We start from the raw sequence: 26,058 nt of genomic DNA, 5'->3' as shown, positions 1-26,058 counted from the left end.
ATGTTCCATTTGTTGACTCTTGCCATACTATTCTGAAGTATTTAATGCTCTGAAGAATTCTGTGTGTTACAATTTAAAGACTAGATTTTCATCGCTGATTGGTGAAAACCCAAGTTTTCTTGTCCAAATGCCACTTGCTCAAAATGCGATAATGCGCCAAAAGTTCGAAAAATGTTTTAATTTCATTTGCATTGCAACACGAAATTTTAATGCAAAATTCACTAATGCTTTCTGATAGCCAAATTGAAGTGCTGCAATCTACACGTACATGAGATGATTTTTTTTCGCAAAATTTAGCACATACAGATATAGTTATACAATATAAATCGGGGTTCGGTAGGCCTAGAAACATTTTTAACATGTATTATGCATGCTTTTTCTTATTCAGCATATTTGTGTTTTCGTATCAACATTTTACCTACGAGGAAATGGCTTTTTGAAACAGGGGATGAACATTCAAGGCAACTCTAAACTAGTTAGAGGACCCCTCTTTTTTTAATTCTGAAAGCTTGATATGGGTTTCTCCTCCACTAAATAGCAATCCAGCTAAGCATATGTAGGATTCAGCCGCGCACGTGAACAGTCATTCACATTCTTAATCACGACCAATGAAAATGCTGTTCAACAGATACAGTTTACAGTACCTTTAAGGTGGCCGAGCGGTTAAAGACTGCTGAATACTAGTATTTCATCCCGGGCTCGAAGCCAGGCAAACGGACATAATAACTTTTCATGGCTTTATCCATGTGTAATTAGAATACGAGTTAATTTCGCTTAGAACTTCCTCCGCGAAGGCATTCCACCTGTTAGGCAGCCCTTGTGGGCTTTGCCATGTTCAAGTAACCAGTCATAATACCTTTACAGCAGTTTAGCATCTCGTAAAAATGTATTCCCATGTAATTGCTACCTGCTACCTATTGGTACAGATAGCAAGATAATAAATAATTTTCAATATTTTGGCTCTTTGGGTGTATTTTTCTTTCACATATAAGTACCATGATTTTATATATTGCAGAAGTTTTCTTCAGCGAAATTCTGCTAATTTCGAATGCAAAGAATTAGATTTACTTTGTAAAGTTGAAACCGCTGAAAGTCCTGCTGTGTCATCACTACAAGTTACAAGTAAGGAAGTAAATACATATAAGTAAAAATTCTGATGCCAAATATAATAATTTCATGCAATGTATTTATTTACAGATAAATGTTTTATGAATATGTAAGCTAAAATAATATTTTAATATTCATTTTGTATTTAGATTTGTAAATATTAGTTTCTATACTCAAATAAATCTGACGATTAACAATTTTTCTTACTTTAAAAACAATTTTGGTGATAATTTAAGTATCTAAAACGATGTATATTACTGAACTGCATAATCATCTAGTTGACGTCCAGTTTTATATTCTGAAACTTTTAGTGACTTTATCTGAATGTCTCAGACGACCTAGGTTTCTGAATAGTATCAAAATGAACAATTGTATTTCTGTCACAAAAGCAACTTAAAGAAGGAGGTGTATGTTGCTAGGCTAATAATAATTTAATGATTGTTTAGTTTGCAATTTTTAGATATTGCTCTGATTCAACGTTAATATATGACATTTTTATTTCAGAGAAGTGAAATGTTTGCACTTTTTATCTATAGTAATTATAGTATCAAGAAGCAGTACAGCCACTATTTGAAACTTTGTGCTTAATGCATATATCAAGTCGGTAGGTTTAAAATGAACATTTTTATGACGTTTAATAGCTGGAGATTTTGTTAACTGTATATATCTTGAATGTATTTGGAAACGATCTTTAGTTGTCATATTTTCACTGAAACTCCATCCTTTTTGTACAGGAAACCTTCAGGGACAGCAAGGTTTGGAAATAAGAATATTGACACATGTTTATTTTAATGGACTTGCATACAGTGGCTGTGCAGTAAAACTGAAACACATGATAGCACTCTACAGCACTAAACATTTCATACCAGTGTGTGCACTTCCAACTGAAAACCTTAAATGATTTTGAATTTTAGCTATAGTTGTATTTCGAAGACTGAATTTTCAGTGATATTAAAAGTATTAATTTCACACATTGAGAACCATGAACATACCATGTAAATGGAAATGTATCAGAGTTCAAAAGAGGACATATATTTGGTTCACGTTTGATTTGTACACCTGTTATCAAGACAACGGATCTATCTGCTATCCTAGCTCAGGTCTGTATAACCTGAGCTTGGATACTTTGGCCCTCAATGTACCAAACAGATCTGCTGTCTTGATAACAGATGTACAAATCAAACGTGAACCAACTATATGTTCTCAACCCGAGCATGGATACTTTAGCCTGACTAACAGAACTTCTGGGTACCCAGAAATACGATAAACTTCATCGAATAATAGTAATAGCCAAAGTCAGAGGAAATTATCTGGAAAGAATGTTTACTTTAAAAAAAATAACTGAAAAAATATTGAAAAACTATTATTTAAATTATAACCGGCTGAACATACTCCTGAACTCATCCATTGCTACAGAAATTGCTTGTCGAAAACTTCAGATGGTTAATATTTGCAGTTCGGTAGGCACAGCAAAGGTACTTTTGTGCCTTTGTTGTGCCAATGCTGTTTCAATGCAGTATATTGCAAGGTGTAAAGTCTTTCATTAGCTTAAACTGTGACGAAACCTTTGATAGACGTAAAGCGACACCATATCTAGAAATACAACAAAGACTTGGGAAGGGTGTATAAGACCCTTTATATTAAACTAAAATAGATGAACAGAAGGAATACAAGTTCTTATAAGTCCGGCAGCAATCGTGGCGAGAACTCAAGGTAGAAATTCATATATAAAGCTAAATTTATATAATTAATAGCCAACGACTACTCAGAGTAATTTATCGCGAAGTTGGCTCGGACTTCCGGCGTGACTTTAGTTATCGGCAAGTATAATGAACGACCGAAGACTGAAAGAATAGCAACCTAATAACGTGGGTTTCAAGAAGCGCAACACGTTCTGTCTAAAACAATCTCAAACCCTAACTTAAATACGCGCTAACTAATTTGCATTCTGCCCGGAAAGAGAGAAGTGACAGTAAAGATTCCAAACATAAAATAACTGTTTAAACAAATTTAATAGACCTCACACTTTTACCAGCAAGAATTTAAGTAACCGCAAGGAAGGTCTAACGACCTTGCTAAGATCTTAAATTTTAACCAATCAAGAGCCAATTTTTTTATAAGCAATAGAGCTTACAACCTAATCTTACAACAACTTAATTTTACAACAGCTGGTTCTCCGCAAGACAAATCTTTATCTTACATATTAATAGCAGCTGTTCTCCTGACGAAAGATTCCACTTATCTAAAAGGTTAAGAACGTTGTTCTAAAGCATGCTTCCCCAGCGTAGACGCTACTGGTTGGGATGATTATTTAAGAGGGCATTATTGGTCCTGAGGGATAGAAAAAGACATTGAACAAAAGGGTTAAACATTCCTATATTATGAAAATATTACAGTCCCTCATCTTTACAAGAATCATACCAAATCATGTGAGTTAACTCTTCACACATGATGGTCCAAACGTGTACGTGATCCCTTTATTATCATAATTTTTATTATTCCAAAAGCACAAAAGTTACAAGTGCTTGTAGTGATATCCATGACGCACAAGTTTTATGCTCTTTTAATATATGGCACTGCCCGTACGATGGCAGGAATCTTTGCGTGTTTAGTCAGGTTCATTAGTACTTCTGCTTTGAGAAATCGTTACTTTTTACCATTCTGTTCCGTATTGTAAGGTGCATTTCAATAAATAATTTAAGGCAGTGTGAGTCCAATAAATATCTAAAATTGTTTATGATTTTTAGTCAGTGCGAAACAGATCATATTTAAAGGAGAACTTATATATCATTATTGTAAGGGAAGGGGTGCTGAAAAAATGAATTGCAGATAATGGAGTGAAACCAAAAAAGATCGGAAGTGTTCAGTATGGGATGTCCGAATATCTATACACATCATATTGCCGCCCAGAAAGGATTGTGTTAGTGACTCTGCCGTACCGATGGGCTAGGCTTCCAGTTCCGAGGAAGGAATGTATTGTTTGTAAGCGTATAGCGGCATGGATTATTTGTATGCGTCGAGAGGGCACTAAAAATACTGAAATGCAAAGCCGAAATCCTCTCGAGATGGTGGTAAAGAAAGAGGGATGGGATACCTCCAGACCGTTCTTCGGAGTGTTCTCTCTCAGAATCCTAAATTTGGGCGGAAGCTTAATAGTCAGCTAGGAACAGCAGTTCTTATTTACCAATGGTACTACAGAGATGCTGGCCTAGTGTCCACATGTTCCTGCATATCATATACTAGAAATGACCTTGAATTTTTAATAATAAGAGCAAAATACTGTATATGTTTCTTTTTTTTTCCGTATTAAATCTGTTTCCATAGCATAGAGGCTTATGAAAAAGATAGCTATTTTTATACGCATGCCCTGTCTTCCTTCTTAACTATAAGCTGTAACTTAACGACTTAAATGTAAACTTGTAAGGTTTTAATTGAGCAGAAGCTTAGATTAATATGGTTTCAGACCTTACTAGACTGACAAGCGAGTTATCGCTCCCGTCTGAAATAAGGTTAAAAAAAGCTTTTTGTTAATTCTTTAAATTAAATAGAAACCACCACTTGTGCTTACAAATAAAATACGCTGCGAGTAATTAAGAGAACATAAGTTGAAATTCAAATTCAGCGTAGTCGGAGATTACACAAAATGGTCTACTTAAATTGGCTAAAATATTTTAATGGCGTGTTTTAACGTTGGCTAGCGAAAAGGACTAAAACCAGAATAATCAGTGGCAGAGTTTGCGATCGGCCATAAAGTTCAAGGGAGGCTGCTAAAACCTCTAATTCTAAAACATTCAGAACTCTCAATTCAAACAATTAATTAGCATTCTGGTGAGGACTACGGAAACCGGAAGTTGTAGTAAAGGTTTAAAACATAATAATTGGTTAATTAACATAAAATCCTTAGAAACAGTCTTAGAATATACAAGAAACTTTCATGGGTGTCCGAAATTCCTCTGACCTCGACTTTTGAACTCCAAGGAGAAATCAAGTTAGAAAAGAAGACTCGACCAAGACGCCAAAGACATTGTAATGGGCAATGAAGATCGCATCAACTGTGGCGGAAGAAGAATTCTCCTTCCAGAGCTACAAGAATGATAGCAAAAACTCTGAAATTTCTGATAATCTTCAGATCTTCAGAAACTCCAAACTCGTCTTCTTCTGCAAAGACTGATGGAATTTTCAGATAAATGTAAGTTTTGTAATTCGCCGCTCCAAAAATTAAGGTTTGGATTACACGCTGGTTAGTTTCTTTAGAAATCTAAAGAAGCAATGAATTTTGAAATGTTCGAAGTTACATGGCATGTTCTCTTCCAAAATGCCCTCTCAGCTGAACCAGTATTCCTTGAGGTAATGTTGGTTGTGTCTATTTCATCTTTACATTTCTTTTTCGAGGGGCTAAATGCATTCTTATACTGAAGTGCCCTAGTTGCTAGTAGCTGCCCGCCAACTTGTTTATTAAAATTCTTGGAACCCAAACTAGCTATAATTATTAAATTCAGACAACAAAACACTTTCCAGACAAAAAACTATCAAAGCGGAGCCGAGTTTACAGCTGGTAGGAACAAATTGAAAATCTTATCTGAAGTGCAATACACCTTAAAATCCTTACAGTAAGTTTTCTAATAATAAGGAAGAATAAGATTCTGTGCTGGCTGACATGCTTCGGTTTTTTGTTTTTGGTTATACATATTCTGATTGCTTTTACTTTCTAATATCGCCACTTTCATTAGTCTAATTCCATTTAATCTTCATATTCCTAAACGAAATTCTAATTTAAATTTTACTTATAAGTTATTGATCTATTAGTTTACAATTGTTAATAATTTAAGTGTTCCATTTGCTCTGCGTCAATGTGATTTACGTTTTAATAAAAATGTCTGAATAATGCCCATCAGTCATTTAAGTTTAAAAAAAATGATTTGCATCTGTTTCTAATTCCTTCCTCTCCTTTTTCTAAATGTAATAAAAGATGTTTTATTAATTATATTATAAAATTGTTCATCATAAAAAATTTTATTAATTAAGTAATTAATTAAATCAGTTTAATATTTAAAAGAGTATTTTATATTGATTCTTCCTAGCTGATGGAAATTTTGCTTGCTGCACATCTGCTGAAGGCCTAGTACACGTGTTAAAAATCGGGAAGCAAGCTACTAAAATACATCAGACATTTAACTGTAAGTATTTGCTGAAATAAGTACACAGTACAGTACAATTCATATAAATAAACAATCGGGAAGAAAGCTACTAAAACTACATCAAACATTTAGCTGTAAGTATTTGCTGAAATAAGTACACAGTATAGTATAATTCATATAAATTAAAAAATGGGAAGAAAGCTTCTAAAATACATCAAACATTTAGCTGTACGTATTTGCTGAAATAAATACACAGTACAGTACAATTAATATAAATAAGAAATCGGGAATAAAGCTACTAAAGTACATCAAACATTTAGCTGTAATTATTTGCTGAAATAAGTACACAGCACAGTACAATTCGTATAAATAAATCTCTTTCGATAAGATAATTAGAAGTATCTTTAATGCTTGAGAAATTTAGGAAATTAAATGACTCTGTTATCATGTATTTTGAAACCTTTTATTTAAGTTGCGTATTCTCTATGCATTCCTTATTATAAAGAAAATTATGCATTTTTATTTATCATTAAAATATTATTTTTATAAATCTAATAGGTCACAATGACGTTGTTAATGCATCCAAATGGAGCTACACGGGGAAAATGATAGTAACTTGTGGAGAAGATAAAACAGTGAAGATATGGGATTTTGAACACCTGAAGCAGAATCCATTACTTATTATAGGCAGAAATGAAGCACTTGAAACAAAGGTTTGAAAGTTCATGTGTTTGTAAAGTTAAAATTACTATGAATTACATAAATGAACTATTTTTCACAATTGAACTACTGATGAAACGATTACAAATGATGTTTTATCGAAAGTTAGAAATATGTACCTCTAAACATACACATATTCATGTATATCATGCATCATAACAGGAAAACATTTCTGTCTTTACATCTTCACAATAATAAACAAGGTTTCTAAACTTGAGATTATTACATATGTTCAGAAGCTTCCCCGATTTGTATATTGTTTATCGCTGCTAGCTGCTGTATTCACCGACCGTAGATGGCCTGGAAGTTTGTACGTAGGTGTATAGTGTCTGTGCGGCGTGAGGCCATTTAAAATACCCGCGATTCGAAAGTCCTCTTGAGAGGTTTGGTGGCAAGGGAAGAAGGTAAGAGACTCTCGGATTTATCTCCCGCAATGTTTTCCATAAGAATTTTAGATAGAACTTCCCCGCTTCTGCTGATATAAAATTGCTCGCACCCTGGGTACTGTTCTGCGTGAAAAGATGTCTGAATGACTAAATGGTTATTGACGATTTCCGACGAATGCATTAAGTTATAAATGTCCAGGCAGTTGAAAGAACAACGTATTTGTTCAGAATTGCTTAGGATATGAATAATAAGCTTTCGTTAAAAGAAACTAAAAAAAGAAAAATTAATAATTGTTAAAATCAAATGATTTCTAATTTTTCTCAAAAATAAATTAAATATTTTTCTTAAATCTTAAAATAAGCATATAAGTTTTCATAAAAATAGAGCATGTGATTTTTAAATGGGAGAAGTATGCCTTAGCCAGATGAGAATTTTAAAAAGCTGTAGAATGATTTCCAATATTTTCTTTCTTGCCCCCTTTACCTCCGTCTGCGCCTGTGTATATTTCTGAAAGAAAGTTTTCTGTTTCTCTCTGTATATATATATATATATGTGTGTGTGTGTGTGTGTGTGTGTGTAAGAAAAATAAAGAATATATAACTATTTTAAAAATAGCATTCTCTGCACTGCGTCATTTCGAGACTATTCTATGTCATATGAGTCTTACGTAATTATGGTGATGTAAATGGAATTAAAACTTAACCAAACAATAATAATTTTACAGAAATATTAACTATCCAATCAAAAAGCTTTGGGAACCAAAACTTAACTCAGTCTGACTTGAGATTCCATCCTGAACATTACGCACTTGCTTTCTATGCTTTACCTTAGCTGGACTGTAGACTGTCCGCTGCTAATTTCTTGCTACAAAGTTATCAAAAATGTAAGCCTTTTGGAACAGTCACATTTAATGTGCCGACTTCTGTGTAGCTGAAAATAAAACTGAAGATTTAATCTGCATTCGCCTCCAATTTCCTGGTCATTGCTTCTGCTCCTGAATATATTACAACTGAGTCGACAGGATACATGTCCTGTGCGTTGGAATTCCAGTGGGAATGTCTGTAATAACCAACCGACCATCTCTTCAAATTTCCATGTGTAACGGAAACTCATAATGGATATCGAGTACCTGCAAGTCCAAAAATGCTAACGTCAGTGAAAAACGAAGTGTATGGCCATCTCTTAAATGTTTAGAAGTTAAAAAAAAAGTGTTTTAAATCATCAAAGTGTGCCTGTTCTTCACAGAAGTGTTATCATCCAAATTTTGGCTTCGACTGTGAAAGCGAATTAGTTAATTAATGCTTTCATGTTATAATCTTCAAGATATCTTTGGCTCCGTCAATCTGTGTGCGCAACCTGGAATCGGCAAGTTGTGTTAAAAGTTTTAAGTCAAAATCCATTCTTCGAAATTTAATCTAGAATATACGGTAATTTAATAAGTGCAACTTCGTAATTGAACAGTGATATGAAAATGTGAAAAAAAAATTCGGATCATAGAATTGCTAAGAGTGCTTAAAAATGAAATCTAGAGCCTGTCTTTCAAAATGAATCCAGCGTTTGTTTATAGGGGGTTAAATTTACACTTAAAACGTAGGTACCAGAAAATTATTTTCGCTTCTGCTTTTGCGTAATTGAATCTACATTAAGAACTAATATTTTTTCTTAATAAATTGAACATTAAAAATGTAACCCTGTGATATGAAGAAATGTAATTTAATTATATTAGAAATTTAAATTCTAATAATTTAGTAAAGTAAGTAAAGAATTCTTAGATTTTTAATTATTTTTGGGGAAGGCTATTAAGGTAAGTTTTTATTTTTGAAATTTTGTTGAAAATTTTGAATACGAATTTTGTAATTATTCTGAAAATGAAGTAGATGTAAAAAATAAGTGAAATTAATACAGAAAAGTAACATGAAATTATGGTAAAAGCATGTTAAAATTTGTGGGTGATTGTGTGTTAAGTATAGAGTATGTTGAGGGAGTACTGGTTCCTAAAACAGAGGCCTGTAATTACCTCTGTACAATTGTTCCTTTTACCCTCTTCGTGTAAGATAATGTTGGAGGCTCTCATTTTAAGAGTGTAATTTTTCTTAATATTATTATCCTTTTTTTTTTTATTGTGGAATGTATTAGTGCAGTTCTCAAAGGCCAGTTACCTTATGCAAGGAACAGAGGCCTTTTCAAGTAACTGCCTAGGCACCCTGGGCCACCAGTGCAGAGAACAAACACACTGGTTAGCTCAAGAGGACAGTCCTATTGATGGATATGTTTGTTTAGAAGTATTGCGAGGCCTTCCAGTTTGTTAAAATCAGGAATTGTAAATAAAAGATGATAACGGTGAAACCATAATTTCTGAAACTGTTACTCCTATTATATTTATGGTGTTAAAATTTAGTTTATCAGTATTGAAATTAGTATCATAAATATTTATGTGCGTTACATTTAATTATAAGTAATGATTATGTAAAAGTTTTATTTTGTGATATTCTATGATAAAAAGAACCTTCCCTGAAGAACTATGATTATGCGAACTCTCAAACAAAAAGACTTTTGGACTGAAATGCTGAAAAATTCAATAGGACTCTAAAAATTAAAATTTTATTTCAAAAAATTGATATTTATAAATTATACTTTATAAGATCAAAATTTTATGATTTTTTTTTTTTTTTTTTTTCATTTGCTAGGGTTTTAGCGCTTTTTCTTTAAAAAGGCTTCTCTTTCGCTACGCCTTTTTAAAGGGGGGATATGTAAGAAAAATAAAGAATATACACTGCTCGACATTGAAAATGCAACACCAAGAAGGGGTCAGACAGTGATGAAATTTGGAAAAAGACAGAGACAGCAAGCAGCAATAAGTCATCTTTATTTCGAAATGATAGTCAGAATACAGAACGAGAACGGCGGTGTCTCAGTAGGATGTAGGACCACCGCGGACAGCAATGCACGAGCAAACACGTCTAGGCATAGAGTCAATAAGAGTGCGGATGGTGTCCTGAGGGATGTCTCTCCATTCCCTTTCAAACATTTGCTACTGTTCATCTTCTGAACGAGGCAGGGGCAGAGTCTGCAAACGGCGTCCAATCACATCACACATGTGTTCGATTGGTGACAGGTCAGGAGAGTACGGTGGCCATTCAAGCATCTGTATACCTTGCAGAGCATGTTGGCAGATGCGAGCACTGTGTGGTCGGACGTTATCCTGCTGAAAAATTGCATTAGGCAGCCCCTGAAGGTAGGAGTTTGCCACCGGCCATAGTACATTATCCAAATATGCTGTAAGGACATCTGTTCTTTAAACGTGTGTATGAAATTTAAAGAATTAGAAGAAAATTATAAGAAAATATTAAGAAGAAAATTTACGGAAAAAGTATAAGTTGTGCTTTAGTTCCTTAAGTGTATTAGTATTTAAGTGTATTATTTTTTCTCAAAAATATAAAACATTGCTTCGTTAAAAATACTTAGTTTTGGCTACGATGAAAGAGATTCCAGTTGCTATGTTAAGTTCTAATGATTTAAATTCTAATGCAGTAGCATGCTGTTCTACTAGAAGGAATCGGAAAGTGGTATTGCTTCCTACAGCAATCATTCCCATACTCAACTGGCTCAGCAAAGAGCATAATTCTGTTCTTTTATACAGCGGTAGCGAATGTAGTTTTATTCCGAAGACTTATAGATAAAGGTTGGCCCTGCGAAGAATTAATGCGCGAATATTTGTTATGGATTTATCATCCAGAAATGGTGGTATTACTAAAAACAGGGTCAAACAGTCCATGATTCCAAAATTGAATTCTGAGAAGGAATTTGTAATTGAAGCTGATGTGTTAAATGCGTTAACCTGCCCTCTTCCTTAAATTGATACTGAACGAACGTAATGCTGCTGTACGCATCACAGATTGCATTAGCTGATTGCATTAGTGTGATAAGAGAAAATAAATTGGCATTATTATTGGCAGTGATTATTTGTTTTCACTTCTGTTCCCAGGCATATTTCAAAATTCATTAATATATTTTAAAACACGTATTTTGGATAGATTCTCTTCTCTGTCCTAATTTCTTATTGAAAATTCAGTTCAGAATATGGGGCAGTTACATTACATAGCTTCCATGCTGAGCTAAATTTTGATGAAACCACGAAACAGTTTTTAGAAACTGAAGAATTGATTTGAAAGGTTACTGGATTAACATATGAAGAAGAATATTGTAAAAGGCGTTTTTAAGCAAATTACCAGGTCAATTCTGGCGGTAGATTCATCGTCAAGCTTCCATTTCAGGATTCCACTAAAAAAAAACCAGGGGACACAAAAGAGGTGGCAATTTCTACTTTATTTGTCATGGAATGCAAATTTAAGCAAAATTTTAGCTTGAAAAAGAGTTATAAGGAATTTATAACCGAATATGAAGAGCTGGATCATATAAGTAGTTAAATCACAGATCGATTTTTCTAAAAAATACATGTTTCTTCCACATCATTCTGTATTTAAGCCGGATTACGACAAAAATTGCTTGTGGTGTTCGATGCTTCGTTTATCAGAAAGTTCCTAAATTCTATATTATGTGTATATCCAACTATGCAGCGTGATGTAGTGTTTGTATTGTCTGTATTTAATAATTTTAGAACGCATGCTGTAGCATTTACGGCTGATTTCGCCAAAATGTACCGATAATTTCTTATCGGTACATTTTGGCAAACAAACAGAAAAGAAGAAGACAAACTATGGGAGTATGGATTAAACAGGATAACTTACGGTATGGCTTCTTCTTCGGTTCTGGCAACGAGATGTTTGAAACAAATTGCCGTGGATTTGGAAAATGACTCGGCGTGTATCTCCGAGATAATAAGGAATGATTTTAACATGATTCGACCTTTTGTTTGGTTAGAAATGTATTGAAGACGCTTTTGATATTTACGGTTATTTTTATTTCTGAGACATTAGAAGCTAAAGGTTTTAAAGTAGTGAAATAGCGATCAGTTGACATCTTTAAGTCAATATTTGTTGAACCGCGGAATTGGTCACCTGATCTAGAACTTAATAAATGATTTAGGGTTTGTCAACTGTATAGCTGAAAGTGAAAGCAGCTCAGCTGACACTCTTGTGGAGTTAACAAAAAAGGTCCTAGGGCTATGCTGAAACTCAGTGTCGGATGCTTTTGTATTATTTAAGACTTGCTCATGCTCCATAAAAATGTTACCAAGTGAAAAATGTTATCTTAATCAGTGAACATACTCTTGGTCTGCTATCACCGCCTATGATAATGGTGAAGTTTATATATCAACAGCTTTGGATTTCTTATACCGACTGGCATGGTCTAATTCCTAATGATACTTCTGGAAAATGGATTCAGTTTCAGAGGGATTTTCCAGTTGTTGAATCTATTAAAATTCCCAGAGAAAATGCAATTCCACACATTTTGTGATGCTTTAGAACTTATGTAGTAGAACATATAGATACTTTATGATTCTTCAGAACGTACGCGATAGTGATTTATTCACGGCAAGAATTTGAAGGCGAATGTAAAGTAAATATTGTAGCCATAAAGACTTGGTTTGCTTCTATTAAGCTCTTTATGTATTCCTAGATTAGAGCTGAGTGCAGTTACTATCAAAGTTGGTAGTTCTGTTCGGAATTTCTGAATAACTGCAAATTTGAAATCTTTACTGGATCGATTCTAAGGTTGCACTAGTATGGTTGTCATCATAGATGGAAAACTTTCGTCGCTAACCGAACGTCAAAAATCTTAGAGATTTTGCTGAGGTTTCATTGGAATCATGTTCCATTGGAATTTAATCCAGCAGATCTTCTTTCTAGAGGGATTTTTCCAAAAGCGCATGTAATAAATCGACAGAGCCCTAATTGGTTGAAAACCCTTCGGCTTGCCGATTTCTGAACTACCCAACGTCACTCAGGATAAGGGGTGGCTCACAGATAAAAAGGTTAATACTATATTTTCATTTCATACTTGTTTGGAAAATGAAAGTTTAGGTACTCTTTTAAATAACACATCGTCCTTACCCAAAATTGTTTTAATTCTATGCTATTGCAAAAGATTTATTAAAAGTTTCAAGAGGCAAAATTGTTTGCCAAGTTGTAAACCTTTGCATGAAATTCTGCCTGTAACGGCTTTAGAACAACACAAAGAAACATTAAGGCATTTAATATCATGAATACAACAAGTGTATTTTAAAGATAATATACATTTATTTAATTTCAAGAAGCCTTTGAAATTGTACATTGGTGGCACTAAGGCCTTTCTTTGAAGACGATCTCTTACGAGTGAAAAGTCGCATTCAGCATTCTTTGTTATATTACAATGTTAAGCGTCCATTAATTATTTTACCGTCTAGTAGACTGAGTGAACATTTGATTAAAAAGTACCATATTACATACTTGCATGGACGCCCTTCAGTGTTAGATAATAATTTTTTAAAAATTATTAGATTTATTGGAGCAAAGAAACTCATTAAACGTTTTATAGTTAAATGTGTAGTTTGTATAAGTTATAAAGCGAATATAAAGGAACTTTTATTTTCGAAGGCGGACTCGCAGTTGGGCGACAAAATCTTTTTTAGGCGATGTTATTAATGGGAAAGTTTCGATATGAAACATTCGTATTAGAACTTTATATTAAAAAAAAATTATATTTCTCCAATGAATCATCATTATCTAGTGTAATAAAAATCCTAAGAAACTTGGGGTTTTCTCGAACAACATAGCCAGTTTAAAAATAAAAGTAATATTAAAAACACAGGCAATTAATCATAATAATAATAATTAGAAATTACAGCAAAATTAAAAACTTGCGTAATTTTAAGCTTAGAATTTCTCTTGATATTGGCTAAAAATATTAAAATGAAAGGAATTTCATAGCAACGTATCTGTATGTTTAAAAACGTTAGGCAAAAAGCTCTTGAATTAATTTGTTTACCCAATGCCTAGTATTGAAAAAAATGAGATAAATTATTCTTGTTATAAATGTTTAAATTGCACATTGAGTAAAACTGCATGAAAACTTCTAGATACATATTTAATACATATTACTGTAGCTTAAGTTTCATACTTAATACTAAATTACTAACTTGCTTTTTATCCCCTCTCTTTTTTTCATTGTAGCGGAAATTTAGCTTCAGAGATGCTGTTGAACAAGTTCAGTTTTATTACCTTGATAAATTCATATTAGCAGCTGCTGGAAATAAATTGCATTTGTTTAATTACATGATCAGCACAGAGAAGAATGATATAAAGAGGTATATATGAGAATTTTTATTCAAATTATGCTTGTGAAAGATAGCTCGAGTCTTTTCAGAGAGGATTTTTTCTTTAAGCTGAATGTTACTGTGTATTTATTTACATTTTATGAAAGAGGGTGAGTTTTTTTTTTTTTTTTTTTTTTTTTTTTTTTTTTTTTTTTTTTTTTTAAGTGGTATATATTTTCGGCTAAATGAGGCAGTAGAGTGAAAAGTACAAACCATATTGTTTCATTGAAAATAATAAATCTTATTTTTAAAACAAATCAAAGATAAAACTTTCAGACAGAAAATGGGGGATCAATCAATTAAAATTCTTTGACTATATAACTACTTTAAATTTAATCTGTATTTTAGTATAAATATGAATTTATAAATAAATTTTAATCAAAACCTGATGTGACACATAAATAATGGCATTGACTGTATTACGAAGAAGTTAACAGTGCCATTCAGGAAGTAACACATATTATCTAAATTTATAATTTTGCAACATTCCAATGCAACCCTTTTAAGTATGGTGGGAAATATGACATCATTTCATTTAGTTAGTGAGAGAAATTTGTTACATATTAAAAATGAAGCAAAAAGAGAACATTAATTTTTTTAATCAGAAAAATTTTACTGATTAAAAACTAAACAGATTTACTAAAACTGTGGAATTTATGACATAAGTATATGGGCATAATTATTTATTCTGCGCTCAAATATTCACGTAATGTATATAGTTCCAAAATGGTACAGAAACGATTGAAGATGCAACTATACTTGGATCTCCTAGTTTTGTTTATAATGAGAGACTCTGTGCAAAAATCACAAACTGGTTGCAGGAAGACCGTTGTTTGACTGTGATGACAGATGCGTCTAAAAGCAGTATTTCAAATTTGAGTGGAAAACTTGGGCAAGGAAAAACATTGCTTCCCAATTTGTGCTATATGCTCTGCCTGACGATCAAAAACAGGATTGTGTTTATTATGCAAAAATCCTTTGAAACTTGTCAGAGAAATCATCGATTTTGTTTTTAAATCGATTGTAGAAAACTAAAACATGGTATTTTAAATTCCAGTGTTCTGAATGGAGATTATCATCATTTATGGGTAAAAATTTTGTAAGTGAAAAGGGACGACAGTTTTGGCTTGCTTCAATCAATTTATCCAATTTTTTCCCTTGGTACAGACTGCAATGCTATTTTTATTTAAGCATTTTGGAACATCTGGGAAAAGTATCATCTAGGGACCATTTCGTCTGAGTAATAGCTATATTCTTGTCAGTTATCTGTGAAATAGATATGCAGAAATCATTCTAAACTTTGCTAAAACAGGGCTGCTCGGTGTATGGATTCAAAGGGGTATGCTTTGAACATAAAACAAGTAATATCCGTGACTTCTGTTACGTTTTTGTTTTACAAACTAAGTCTCATTATTTTAACGGGAGATCAGCCATGGTCTGCGGGCCATTCGTGGCGTAGGAGACCATGAAAATGTCAGTCAGATTAAATATTTTATTTACCAACAAAGCTTTCTTTTTTTTTTTTTTTTTTTTTTTTTTTCCTTCCGCACTCCGAAAGGGATTGGTCTCGAAATGCGATTTTGTGCTGTTTCACTTTTCATTCTATGCCATTTGGCAAAACTTAAGATATTTATCTTTCAAATTTAATCTGTCTGCTATTGATGAATAAACTAAACTATTTAAAAGCAATAGATGCAGTTTTTAAGATTTTAATCTCTTTCAGTTAAATATAAAATATAAATTATGACACAGCTTATTAAAAACATTGAATATTTTTTTAATTACATTATATATATTTTCATTTTTCCAATATACACAAGATACATAGCATTCTCTCATTGCTCGAAATGTGTATTCATCTAGTATCCTATAAAATGTTTCGCTATTCCTTCTAAGCCATCTTTACTAATAATCTATTTTGATAAACAATATTAAGCTTTGAAAAAGTCCTTTTGGGCGAACGTTAAAATCTGAACCCTTTCAGAAATTATTATTAAAAAAATATTATTATTATTATTTTAATGTTTTCTTGCCTGTTTGTTTTTCGGAAAGGATAGTAGATTGCGGTATTAGGTGATTCGTGACCCCTTCATCACCTTTACAGTTTGTGTATTAATCTGATCAAAGCTTGGCACATATGCGATTATTCAGCCTCTTCCATTCTGAGAAAAATTGGAGAAGATATGAAATATGATAGCAATTATATCAAGTTCGAATTTATAGCGGCTGAAATCAGTTGAGAAAGGGGACCTCAGTTCGTGTTATAGGCTACTGTAATGGATCACTCAAATCTGCTAATCTGAAGCGACATTTAACATTCATACACTAGACTTTACCTATCAGCCTCCATCATTCGTCGCATATAAATCAGAAACGTTTTAAGAAAACGAAGCTTGGCATAAGCAAGTCAAAATTTTGTTGCATCTTTAAAAGCATTAGACGCCTGATACGAAGTTTCAGATCTAATAGTGAGGCAAGCAGCTATTAGATTGCTTATAAAAATAATAAGTAATTAAAGGAATTAATAATTAAAATAATAAAATAACGTATTAGAAAACTACACAATTAAAATTAAAGTGAAATGTAAAGCGATAAGTAAAAATTGATAAATAATTAATTCGCTGCAGAATGTGACAATGGGGAAAGTTTCTCTCCGAGTCCGAGGGTTAGCTGAAAACAAACGTATAGTTCGGTACAAATTATAAATTTCATCCCCCCCTAGTAGTTGGTTACTCGTTCTAAAAAAAATCTGCATATGCTTTTTTACACGGGAAATCAGTAGCGTAGGACTTTTAGCCTCTCTTATAAATTCGCTACATTTCCTGAAGAATAAGCCTCCGACATATGGAAGGAATTTTTTTTTTTTTTTTTTTTCTGGCTGAGAAGTCTTAACTTCTTTCCTAGAGTTTTTCTCGGAGAAAGAATCTATTTTTAAGACTCACTTATTATTAAAATAAAATTTTCGAGATCGAAAGAATTTTCTGCTGAAAACATTGTTTAATTACATAAAAAAAGTACCTGAACCCTCTTATTTAAGGCTTCGGTGCACTTCGGCCAAAGTTAGGATTTATCTCAAAGGTACAGAGCCAAGCTCTGGAGCAATTGAAGCTCTGGAGGGAAGGGAAAAAAAAACTTAAAATCGCTGAAACATTAAAAAAAGTTTTATTTGAGTTGTGAAAGAAATGTTAATACGGAGAAGCTAAAACGATAATGGAAGAAATTCCACTGTCTAGCAATAGAATTGAGAATTGAGAAAATAACACAACATATGTCGAAGGACAGCTTCAAAAAAATTTTAGAAATTTCCTTATTTTGATTTTGCTGTGCAACAAAACTACCGACACTTCTGAGTGTTGCCAGTTGCTCCTCCTTGTCCTATTTTTAGACGACAATTAGCATTATCAAAGAACAGTTACTATTTTGTGAACTAGAAACTACATCGAAAGGAAAGGATGGTATAAATAGTAAATAATTATTTCAAGAAACATGAAATCAAGTGAAAAAGGCCTGTCCGTTTCTATTTAGTCAGGAATTCCTGTGTTGAGATCGCGCGCAGATTCGACACTGCTATTGACAGCGAAAGATAGCTCAACCATAATGACGTAGTACTGCTTATTCATCATAGAAATAGATGTTTTTAGAAAATAATTAGCTTCTAAAAACATTCCCAGAAAATTTAGCAGATATTACTTTGTAAACTGTGAATTTTGTCAAAAATATTGTGCTTGTCGGAGAAAGGCTGGCGCTAAAATTTGTGCATCCGGTGAGGCAGAATTTAGGTTCGAAAAAAATTTTGAAAGCAGTACGGGACACGTATCACACTGGGCGGAAAAAAGCCTAGCACTGAACCCTGTAAGCAAATTGCTAAAAAAAAAAATGTGCTGGGTTGGATACCCAGCATGAAATGCTACTTTTTACTTCCTTGTACGAAGTAAAAAGGAAGTATTGTAATCGCGAAAAGTTTCAGGCAGCATATTTCAACGAAAATATCCATTTTGACCGCTATCGAATGCAATTTAACGATGTTTTTGCGTGATATCTGTACGTAAGGACAGAATAAAAAAACTCTTTTCCTTCAAAAAAATTATAAAACTGCTTTAAAATTAATTCTGAAGAGAATTTTTCGTGGCGTCTGTACGAACGTATGTACGTACGTACGTATCTCGCATAACTCAAAAACGAGTAGCCTCAGAACGTTGAAATTTTGTATATAGGACTGCTATAACATGTAGATGTGCACCTCGTATTTTGGTTGCAATAGGCCGCACCAAACGTATATAAATATATTTATATATATATCCACTCTGTTACCCGGCTCAGTGATCTCAGTTTCTTTACTCTTATATGTTTGTAAATTGTACATTTTTTGCTTTAAAAATGATTGTATTATGTTGTTTTTATCTTCCGGTTAGGGTTTTTATGTCTTTAGTAAATCTGTATGCAATATTTTTAGAATTATCAACAATTTTAAAGATGTCTAAGTGCCGCTAAGCCTTTTTTTCATGGCGGCCATTGATGTTTACATTTGAAACAGGGGACTAGTGGATTTGTTGCCCATCTAGAGAAACTTAGCTTCGCAACAACAAAGATAACGCATTCATTTATTATTGACAATTAAATTATGCTTAATTCTTTCTGGAATTTTTTCGAGGAAATAAGTGTTTAAGATTTACTTCGTAATTTTTAATATAGATATTTTGAGTTTTTATTTATTTTTGCCTTCTCGCGAAGTGAGAACTGAATTAATTAAATGAGAAATACTCAATCGTCTGTGAAAAACTGTTTCTTTTTTGTTTTGTTTGCCTAATTTCTTTTATACATCATTCTAGCTTTATTGTAGTATTTGAATAAAACATGTGGCAACGATTAGATAATTGTATTCTTTAAATGATATAAATTTTGTGCATTATGAGTTATAATATGAACGAAATATATAAGTTAACTGTTATATAATTATTAAGTGAATCTAGCGCCAGAGTGTCGCTATGGTAAACAAATACTAGAGTCAATTTTAAAGAATGCATTTATTCTATTGTGGTTTATGTGCTGTCGGCGAAGTAGATTTAATTCAATCCAATAAGTTTAAATGAAATGCAAGAAAAAATGCGTATAATTTAACATTCCGTACAAGGAAGTCATGTGGTGTACACATCAGATTTTTTACACAGGGATTCGTTCTCTTTCAAAAGATGCTGAAATGCTTGTATAAAGCGTAAATGCTTGTATAATGCTTGCATATTACGTAAAAAAAAGAAAATGACATTTTGGAGCAATTTGTGATCTATAATTGGAACATCGATTCTGACATCTGGTAGATATTTTCGCACATTTAAACAAGTTTATGCATACTTTAGGAATAAAAGTTTAGAAAGTGTCGCAAACATTTTCGCATATAAACATTATGCTTCGCTCGATGAATTTACACGTTACTTTAGAGTGCAGTTAAAATTAAAGCAATCCGAAAGATGATAAGCCGACTCCTTCGTTGTCAATAGGAGTTCTTCCCTTTGAAATTCAAGTAAAGGTCATAAAACCACAGTCATTACAAGGATTCTTTTGAATTCGACAACTGAAGAATTCTGGTGCGAAAAGATAATACCTTATCGAAAAGTTCGAGAATTTATCTTGTGATATCTATTTGCTTTTTGTACAACTTATTTGTCTCAGAAATATTTTCCTGTCTGTTTTTGATTAAAAATAAAAAAAAAAAAAAAATGGTTTACATTTCAGTGATAATACGCATTTTGTTTTCAGCAATAATATTAATCCAAGGGTTTCGTTCCTAATCAAAAAGATGGAAAATTAAAAATCGCCTTTAAAAGAGAAAGAAAGAGAATGTAATAATTTTAATATTTCGGATTATTTTCAGAGTAATATCAAATTCTTGTGCTAATTATTTATTAAGCATAACTGAAGCAAGTAGTAATTCTTATAAGAGAGGCTCTTCTTGTATATCTAGAGAGTAGGAGGAGGTGGTATGCAGTGTTTCAAGCCTTGTTATTTATATTTTTGTTTTTCTGTATTGTTGTTGTATTTTGTATTGCTTTATTTATTGTTTTTAGAATGGTAATTTTGTTTATTTTGGGTTTAATCTAATTTGTGTCCACATGTCTTACATTTAAGTGTTTATTTGTTGCATAGAGTTATAGATCTTTTAATTCTGAGTGTAACGGTTTTGAAATTGTTCAGTTCAACAGATTTCATGCTTATTATTCAAGTGACTTGTTATACTAGTGACTCTAATTTTCAAAGCCTTTATGTGGTGTTTCCCCTTCATTTGGACATTGTTCACCTATGTTTTTGCATCTGAACTTATAAGGTATTTCTCCCACTTTCCTAGCGTCCTTCAAGGTGTAGTGGTTCTGCACTCTGGACCGGTATTCCAGAGGTCCGTGGTTCGATTCCCGGCGAAGGCGTTTGCTATTTTTCATCTTTCTGCCTCAAAAAAATCCTAATCTACAAACTTAGAAGAAATTTTTTGCACTTATTTTCAAAATCGACTTTTACATATTGTTCGATTTGGAGTAGGGCACTATGCCCAGGCACCTTGATGTCTAAGACCATTTAGTCGTGGAAGGGAATTCAGTTGTGAATCAGTTTCGAATCGGCTGTGAGACTTAACGGTTGGCTGAACTTGTCCTAAGAATGATCTTGAGGCTTATTGCGGCTTATCCTGAGAGTGATTTGAGGAACATTACGATTTATTTCATGTGCTAAAGAGGAATAGTTAAATATCTGCCTCAAGTTATTTCCAGCTATTGTGGTGCTGTTTGGGCTATTTGAGCTTACTTTCCTAATAAATGATTCATTTCCTTCTGCTTATCTGGACTTATTATTTAAATAAACATCAACAATTAAGTGGTAGAGAAAAGCGTTCTGCTGACGTAAAACGTCATTCCCCATGCAGATTTCAAGCGGTAGATATCACTACAAAAATGCGGAGCTCGACGACATACAATTTATCTGTAGAGCTTCGAACGGAAAAGGATTAGTTGCTTAAAGAAGATACTCAGGAATAGTGTTTTGTATCCCTTCTGAGTAGCTAGCTGCTCCTTTTACATTTCACAGGTAAAATTTATGTCAACGAGCCCTTCGTTCGTGTAGCAGTACATACCGCTCAAAATTCGTGAGGAGAATGAAGATTTGCTCCAGCAAGAACGCTTTTACCTGGACGCTCAACAACTTCCTGTACCACCAACGCATGATTTTCGCAAGGGTGCGTTCCATCACAAAGTCTGCTTGTTTCGATTTCCTGTACTTGCTCTTACATTTTTGAAAGATAGTTTACTTTGTCATCCTGTGTTTATTCTAAAGACGACGTTACTACTTGGAAATACTACTGTCTGCTTTCAATATGTCTGATATCAGTAAATCAGATCCGTTATTACATAACACCATAGTTATCAGTTCCTTAACAGAAAGAAAATCATAATTTTATATCTATTTCTTTCACCCTAAGTGAGTGACTGAAAGGCTTAATGAAAATATCAATTATTTATTCAAAATGTTTCATAATTTTGCTCATTTAATAATTTTAGAAACGGAGAAATTGCTTGGAATTAGATGGTTCTGCTACTATCGTTATATTATCAGAAATAAGTACAATTTGGAATTTTAAACGTTAAGGATCTGCGAAGATCTTATCATCGTTATGAATTCTGTTCCAAAGTTTTTATTATACCAAAAACACAAACTAAAAAAATCTGATGTGTACACCACATGACTTCCTTGTACGGAATATTAAATTATACGCATTTTTTCTTGCATTTTATTTAAACTTATTAGATTGAATTAAACCTACTTCGCCGACAGGGCATAAACCACAATAGAATAAATGCATTCTTTAAAATTCACTTTGTTTACCATAGCGACACTCTGGCGCTAGCTTTATTTAACAGTATTATATTTCATTCATATTATAACTCAAAATGCACAAAATTTATGTTATTTAAAGAATTATCTAATCGTTGCCACATGTTCTATTCAAATACTATAATAAAGCTAGAATGATGTATAAAAGAAATTAAGCAAACAAAACAAAAAAGAAACAGTTTTTCACAGACGATTGAGTATTTCTCATTCAATTAATTCAGTTTTCACTTCGCGACAAGGCAAAAATACATAAAAACTCAAAATATCTGTATTAAAAATTACGAAGTAAATCTTAAACGCTTATTTCCTCGAAAAAATTCCAGAAAGGATTAAGCATGATTGAAATAATAAATGAAGGCGTTATCTTTGTTGTTGCAAAGCTAAGTTTCTTTAGATTGGCAACAAATCCACTACTCAGCTGTTTCAAATGTAAACAAGAGCAATAGCCGCCATCAAATTAGGCTTAGCGGCACTAAACAATTTTAAAATTGTTGATAATTCTAAAAATATTGCATACAGATTTACTAAAAGCATAAAACCCTTAACCGGAAGATAAAAACAACATAATTCAATCATTTTTAAAGCAAAAAATGTACAATTTACAAACATATAAGAGTAAAGAAACTGAGATTACTGAGCCGGGTAACAGAGTGGATATATTTATAAACATATTTATATATGTTTGGCGCGGCCGATTGAAACCAAAATACGAGGTTCACATCTACATGTTATAGTAGTCTTATATAAAAAATTTCAACGTTCTGAGGCTACTCGTTTTTTGAGTTATGGGAGATACGTACGTACGTACATACGTTCGTACAGACGCCACGAAAAATTCTCTTCAGAATTAATTTTAAAGCAGTTTTATAATTTTTTTGAAGGAAAAGAGTTTTTTTATTCTGTCCTTACGTACAGATATCACGCAAAAACATCGTTAAATTGCATTCGATAGCGGTCAAAATGGATATTTTCGTTGAAATATGCTGCCTGAAACTTTTCGCGATTACAATATTTCCTTTTTACTTCGTACAAGGAAGTAAAAAAGAAGAAAAAAATTACTAAAATTGCACATATATTACAAAAAATTCCATATATTTATAACTGTTTCACATATTTATATAGTTGTAATATTTATATTTTTGTAAAATGTATTTAATTCATTTTAAATTTTTATTGAAATTTTATAGGTACATGAATAAAAGTGCTTTGAAATTAATTAAAACAATTCCTTTGGAGTCTAAACGGCTAATAAGCGTTGCTGCTGTAAATCAGTTTTTTTCAAATATCCTTTTTCTTTGATAATACTTTGGAAGCTTTGTGATATCTTTGATGCCTAATATTAGTATTAAATTTTGTTTTTTATCTTTAATATTAATTAAATGTATAAATTCAGGAGCAAATATATAATTGCATCAGCAAATAAAATTTGAAAATATTTGCAAAGTATTAAGATATTCGAGGATTATGAGACGAACGCTCACATTAATAATTGGCAAATTCAGCTTGTATTCTTACTTTTTATATCCATAGAAAAAAGCGCTTTTTCAAACGAAAAGCACTGTTTTCTTCGAAGGAAAAAAATTATTCTGCGTATCTTCACACATTTTAACACCAAATGGTATTGTTGAACAGTGAAGAGAAATGGATATTAAATTCATGGGTTAGTTTATAAATATTTAGATAAGAATAGTAATTTTATCGCAAGGTGCGGGGAAAGACGAAAATTGTTAAGCAGTCACTGTATAAATGAGAAAATTTTATGTTTTCTTTACACTAACTATAAGATTTACTTACATTAACAATAAAAAAAGTATTGTTAGCGTAATAGCAAACTAACAAAAACAAAAAACTTTTTTTTTTTACACTAACAATAATAAAATGATTTAGACTAACCGTTTTCCGGAAAAGAATTCACGGCTTAGATTTGCTATAATAATTTTGCGAAATGTTTTTGAGGAAACCCGCTAATGCTTTAAAAATTAAGTCTAGTATATACGATTTATTAATACAGATAACTAGTAGTATGATGCATTAATAAGTATTACACGCTGCTGGCCTTAAAAATTGCAACATGAAGGAAAGCAAATACAAAAAAAGATATTTATTGTACGTAAACGGTATGGCATGAAGACAAAATGATTAAATTTGTAAGCAGTTTGAGCTTTCACAGGTGTGCGAAATTAGTAGAAGCGACTTCCACCTCTGGCGGCTAAAACGGCCGTTACCCGGTTAGGCACGAAGTCGAACTCGGCTTGGATGACAGAAACGGACAACTGCTGGTTCAAGTCTCTGCCACATTTCAACAACCGTATTAGCCGGAAAGGGGTGGCGAGCCAGTGTCTTAGCAACCTATGACCAGATGTTTTCAGTGGGTGACAGATCTGGAAACCGTACTGGCCATTGCAGCAATCGAATACACCGTGTATCGAGGACGAACAGAACACGACGTGCAACATGTGGTCATGCATTATCTCGCTGGAAGATGGTGTTTGGCAGGCCTCGAAGATATGGCAGAACCACTGGACGTAAGATGTCAGAAATGTACCGATCTGCATTCAAATTAGCGTCGATCCGAACTAGAAATGTGCGTGTCGTGTACCCAGTGGCTGGCCAAACCATTACACCAGGTGCAGGACCCCTATGACGATATCGAATGCAAGAAGATGACGTGCGGTCTCCTCGGAGTATCCAGACACGTATACGGCCATCAGAATACTGCACGCAGAACCGGGACTCGTATGAAAAGACGACATTGTGCCACTCCTGTATCCAGCTTTGTCATTCGAGGAGCCAGAATTACTGTCTCTCTCTATAGTGCACTGTCAAGAAAAGACGAAGTAATGGTCACCGTGCTGATAACCCACACTGTTGCAAACATCGAAAAACCGTACGAGCGGATACTGGGCGTGCTGCAAACATGCCTGTAACTGTTTATCATCCTGTTCCCGTGATGTGGTTGTACGGTTTTGCAGGGCTGACTTCACAATATGTCTGTCCTTTCGGCGTTAGTCATGGGAGGGCGTTAAGCTCCTGCATGCCGTTCAGTATGACCCTCAGCAACCCATTGATTCCATATTCGCATGATAGTGGTAGGATGTCGACCAGTGTGACGGACGATATCACGAAACAATAATTCACATTCTCGATAGGCAATGATCCTGTCTCTATCAAATTTCGATACTTGGTGATAAGCATTTCTTCGTCTTATTCGATTCATAACACGATACTCTGAGCGAACTCCGACCTTACAAAGCGCTTTCCGAATGAGAAATCCACTACGCGGCTTTTCTTTTATACAGTGCTTCAGATGTCGTTTCTCCCTCCTGCGTCGTCTAAATGCACTGAAATACTAATCATTGCATATCCCAACCCCATCTTCCTTTTATGTGATTTTGACGTTCGTCAGATCATTCCTTCTTGGTGTTGCAATTTTAATGACTAGCAGTGTATTATACAACATTACGTAATTTTTGTAAAACTATATTTTTAATTTAATAATGCCTAAATATGAATATTTGCATCATTTAAAAACATTTCTATAGGTGGAAGTATGTGTCTACGACCACCATTTACGAAAAT

At 33.1% G+C, this 26,058-nt stretch overlaps 1 protein-coding gene across 1 annotated transcript in view; it reads left to right on the top strand.

Moving 5' to 3' along the window:
- Positions 1-26,058, top strand: part of LOC118192638 (WD repeat-containing protein 27-like) — a 169,448-nt gene that overhangs the window by 110,664 nt on the left and 32,726 nt on the right. Inside the window, exons 14-18 of the mRNA XM_085820553.1 lie at positions 1,016-1,122; positions 6,189-6,284; positions 6,804-6,958; positions 14,465-14,598; positions 23,667-23,759. Of these exons, the coding sequence (XP_085676679.1) occupies positions 1,016-1,122; positions 6,189-6,284; positions 6,804-6,958; positions 14,465-14,598; positions 23,667-23,759 (585 nt within the window). The remainder of the gene's footprint in view (positions 1-1,015; positions 1,123-6,188; positions 6,285-6,803; positions 6,959-14,464; positions 14,599-23,666; positions 23,760-26,058) is intronic.

Source organism: Stegodyphus dumicola, chromosome 7 (genome assembly GCF_044657685.1).
Source record: "Stegodyphus dumicola isolate Sdum_Otavi_A_Nest chromosome 7, ASM4465768v1".
In the NCBI taxonomy this organism is placed as follows: domain Eukaryota; kingdom Metazoa; phylum Arthropoda; class Arachnida; order Araneae; family Eresidae; genus Stegodyphus; species Stegodyphus dumicola.
Note: the sequence above shows the minus strand (reverse complement) of the source record. Positions and strands in the feature narration are given on the sequence as shown.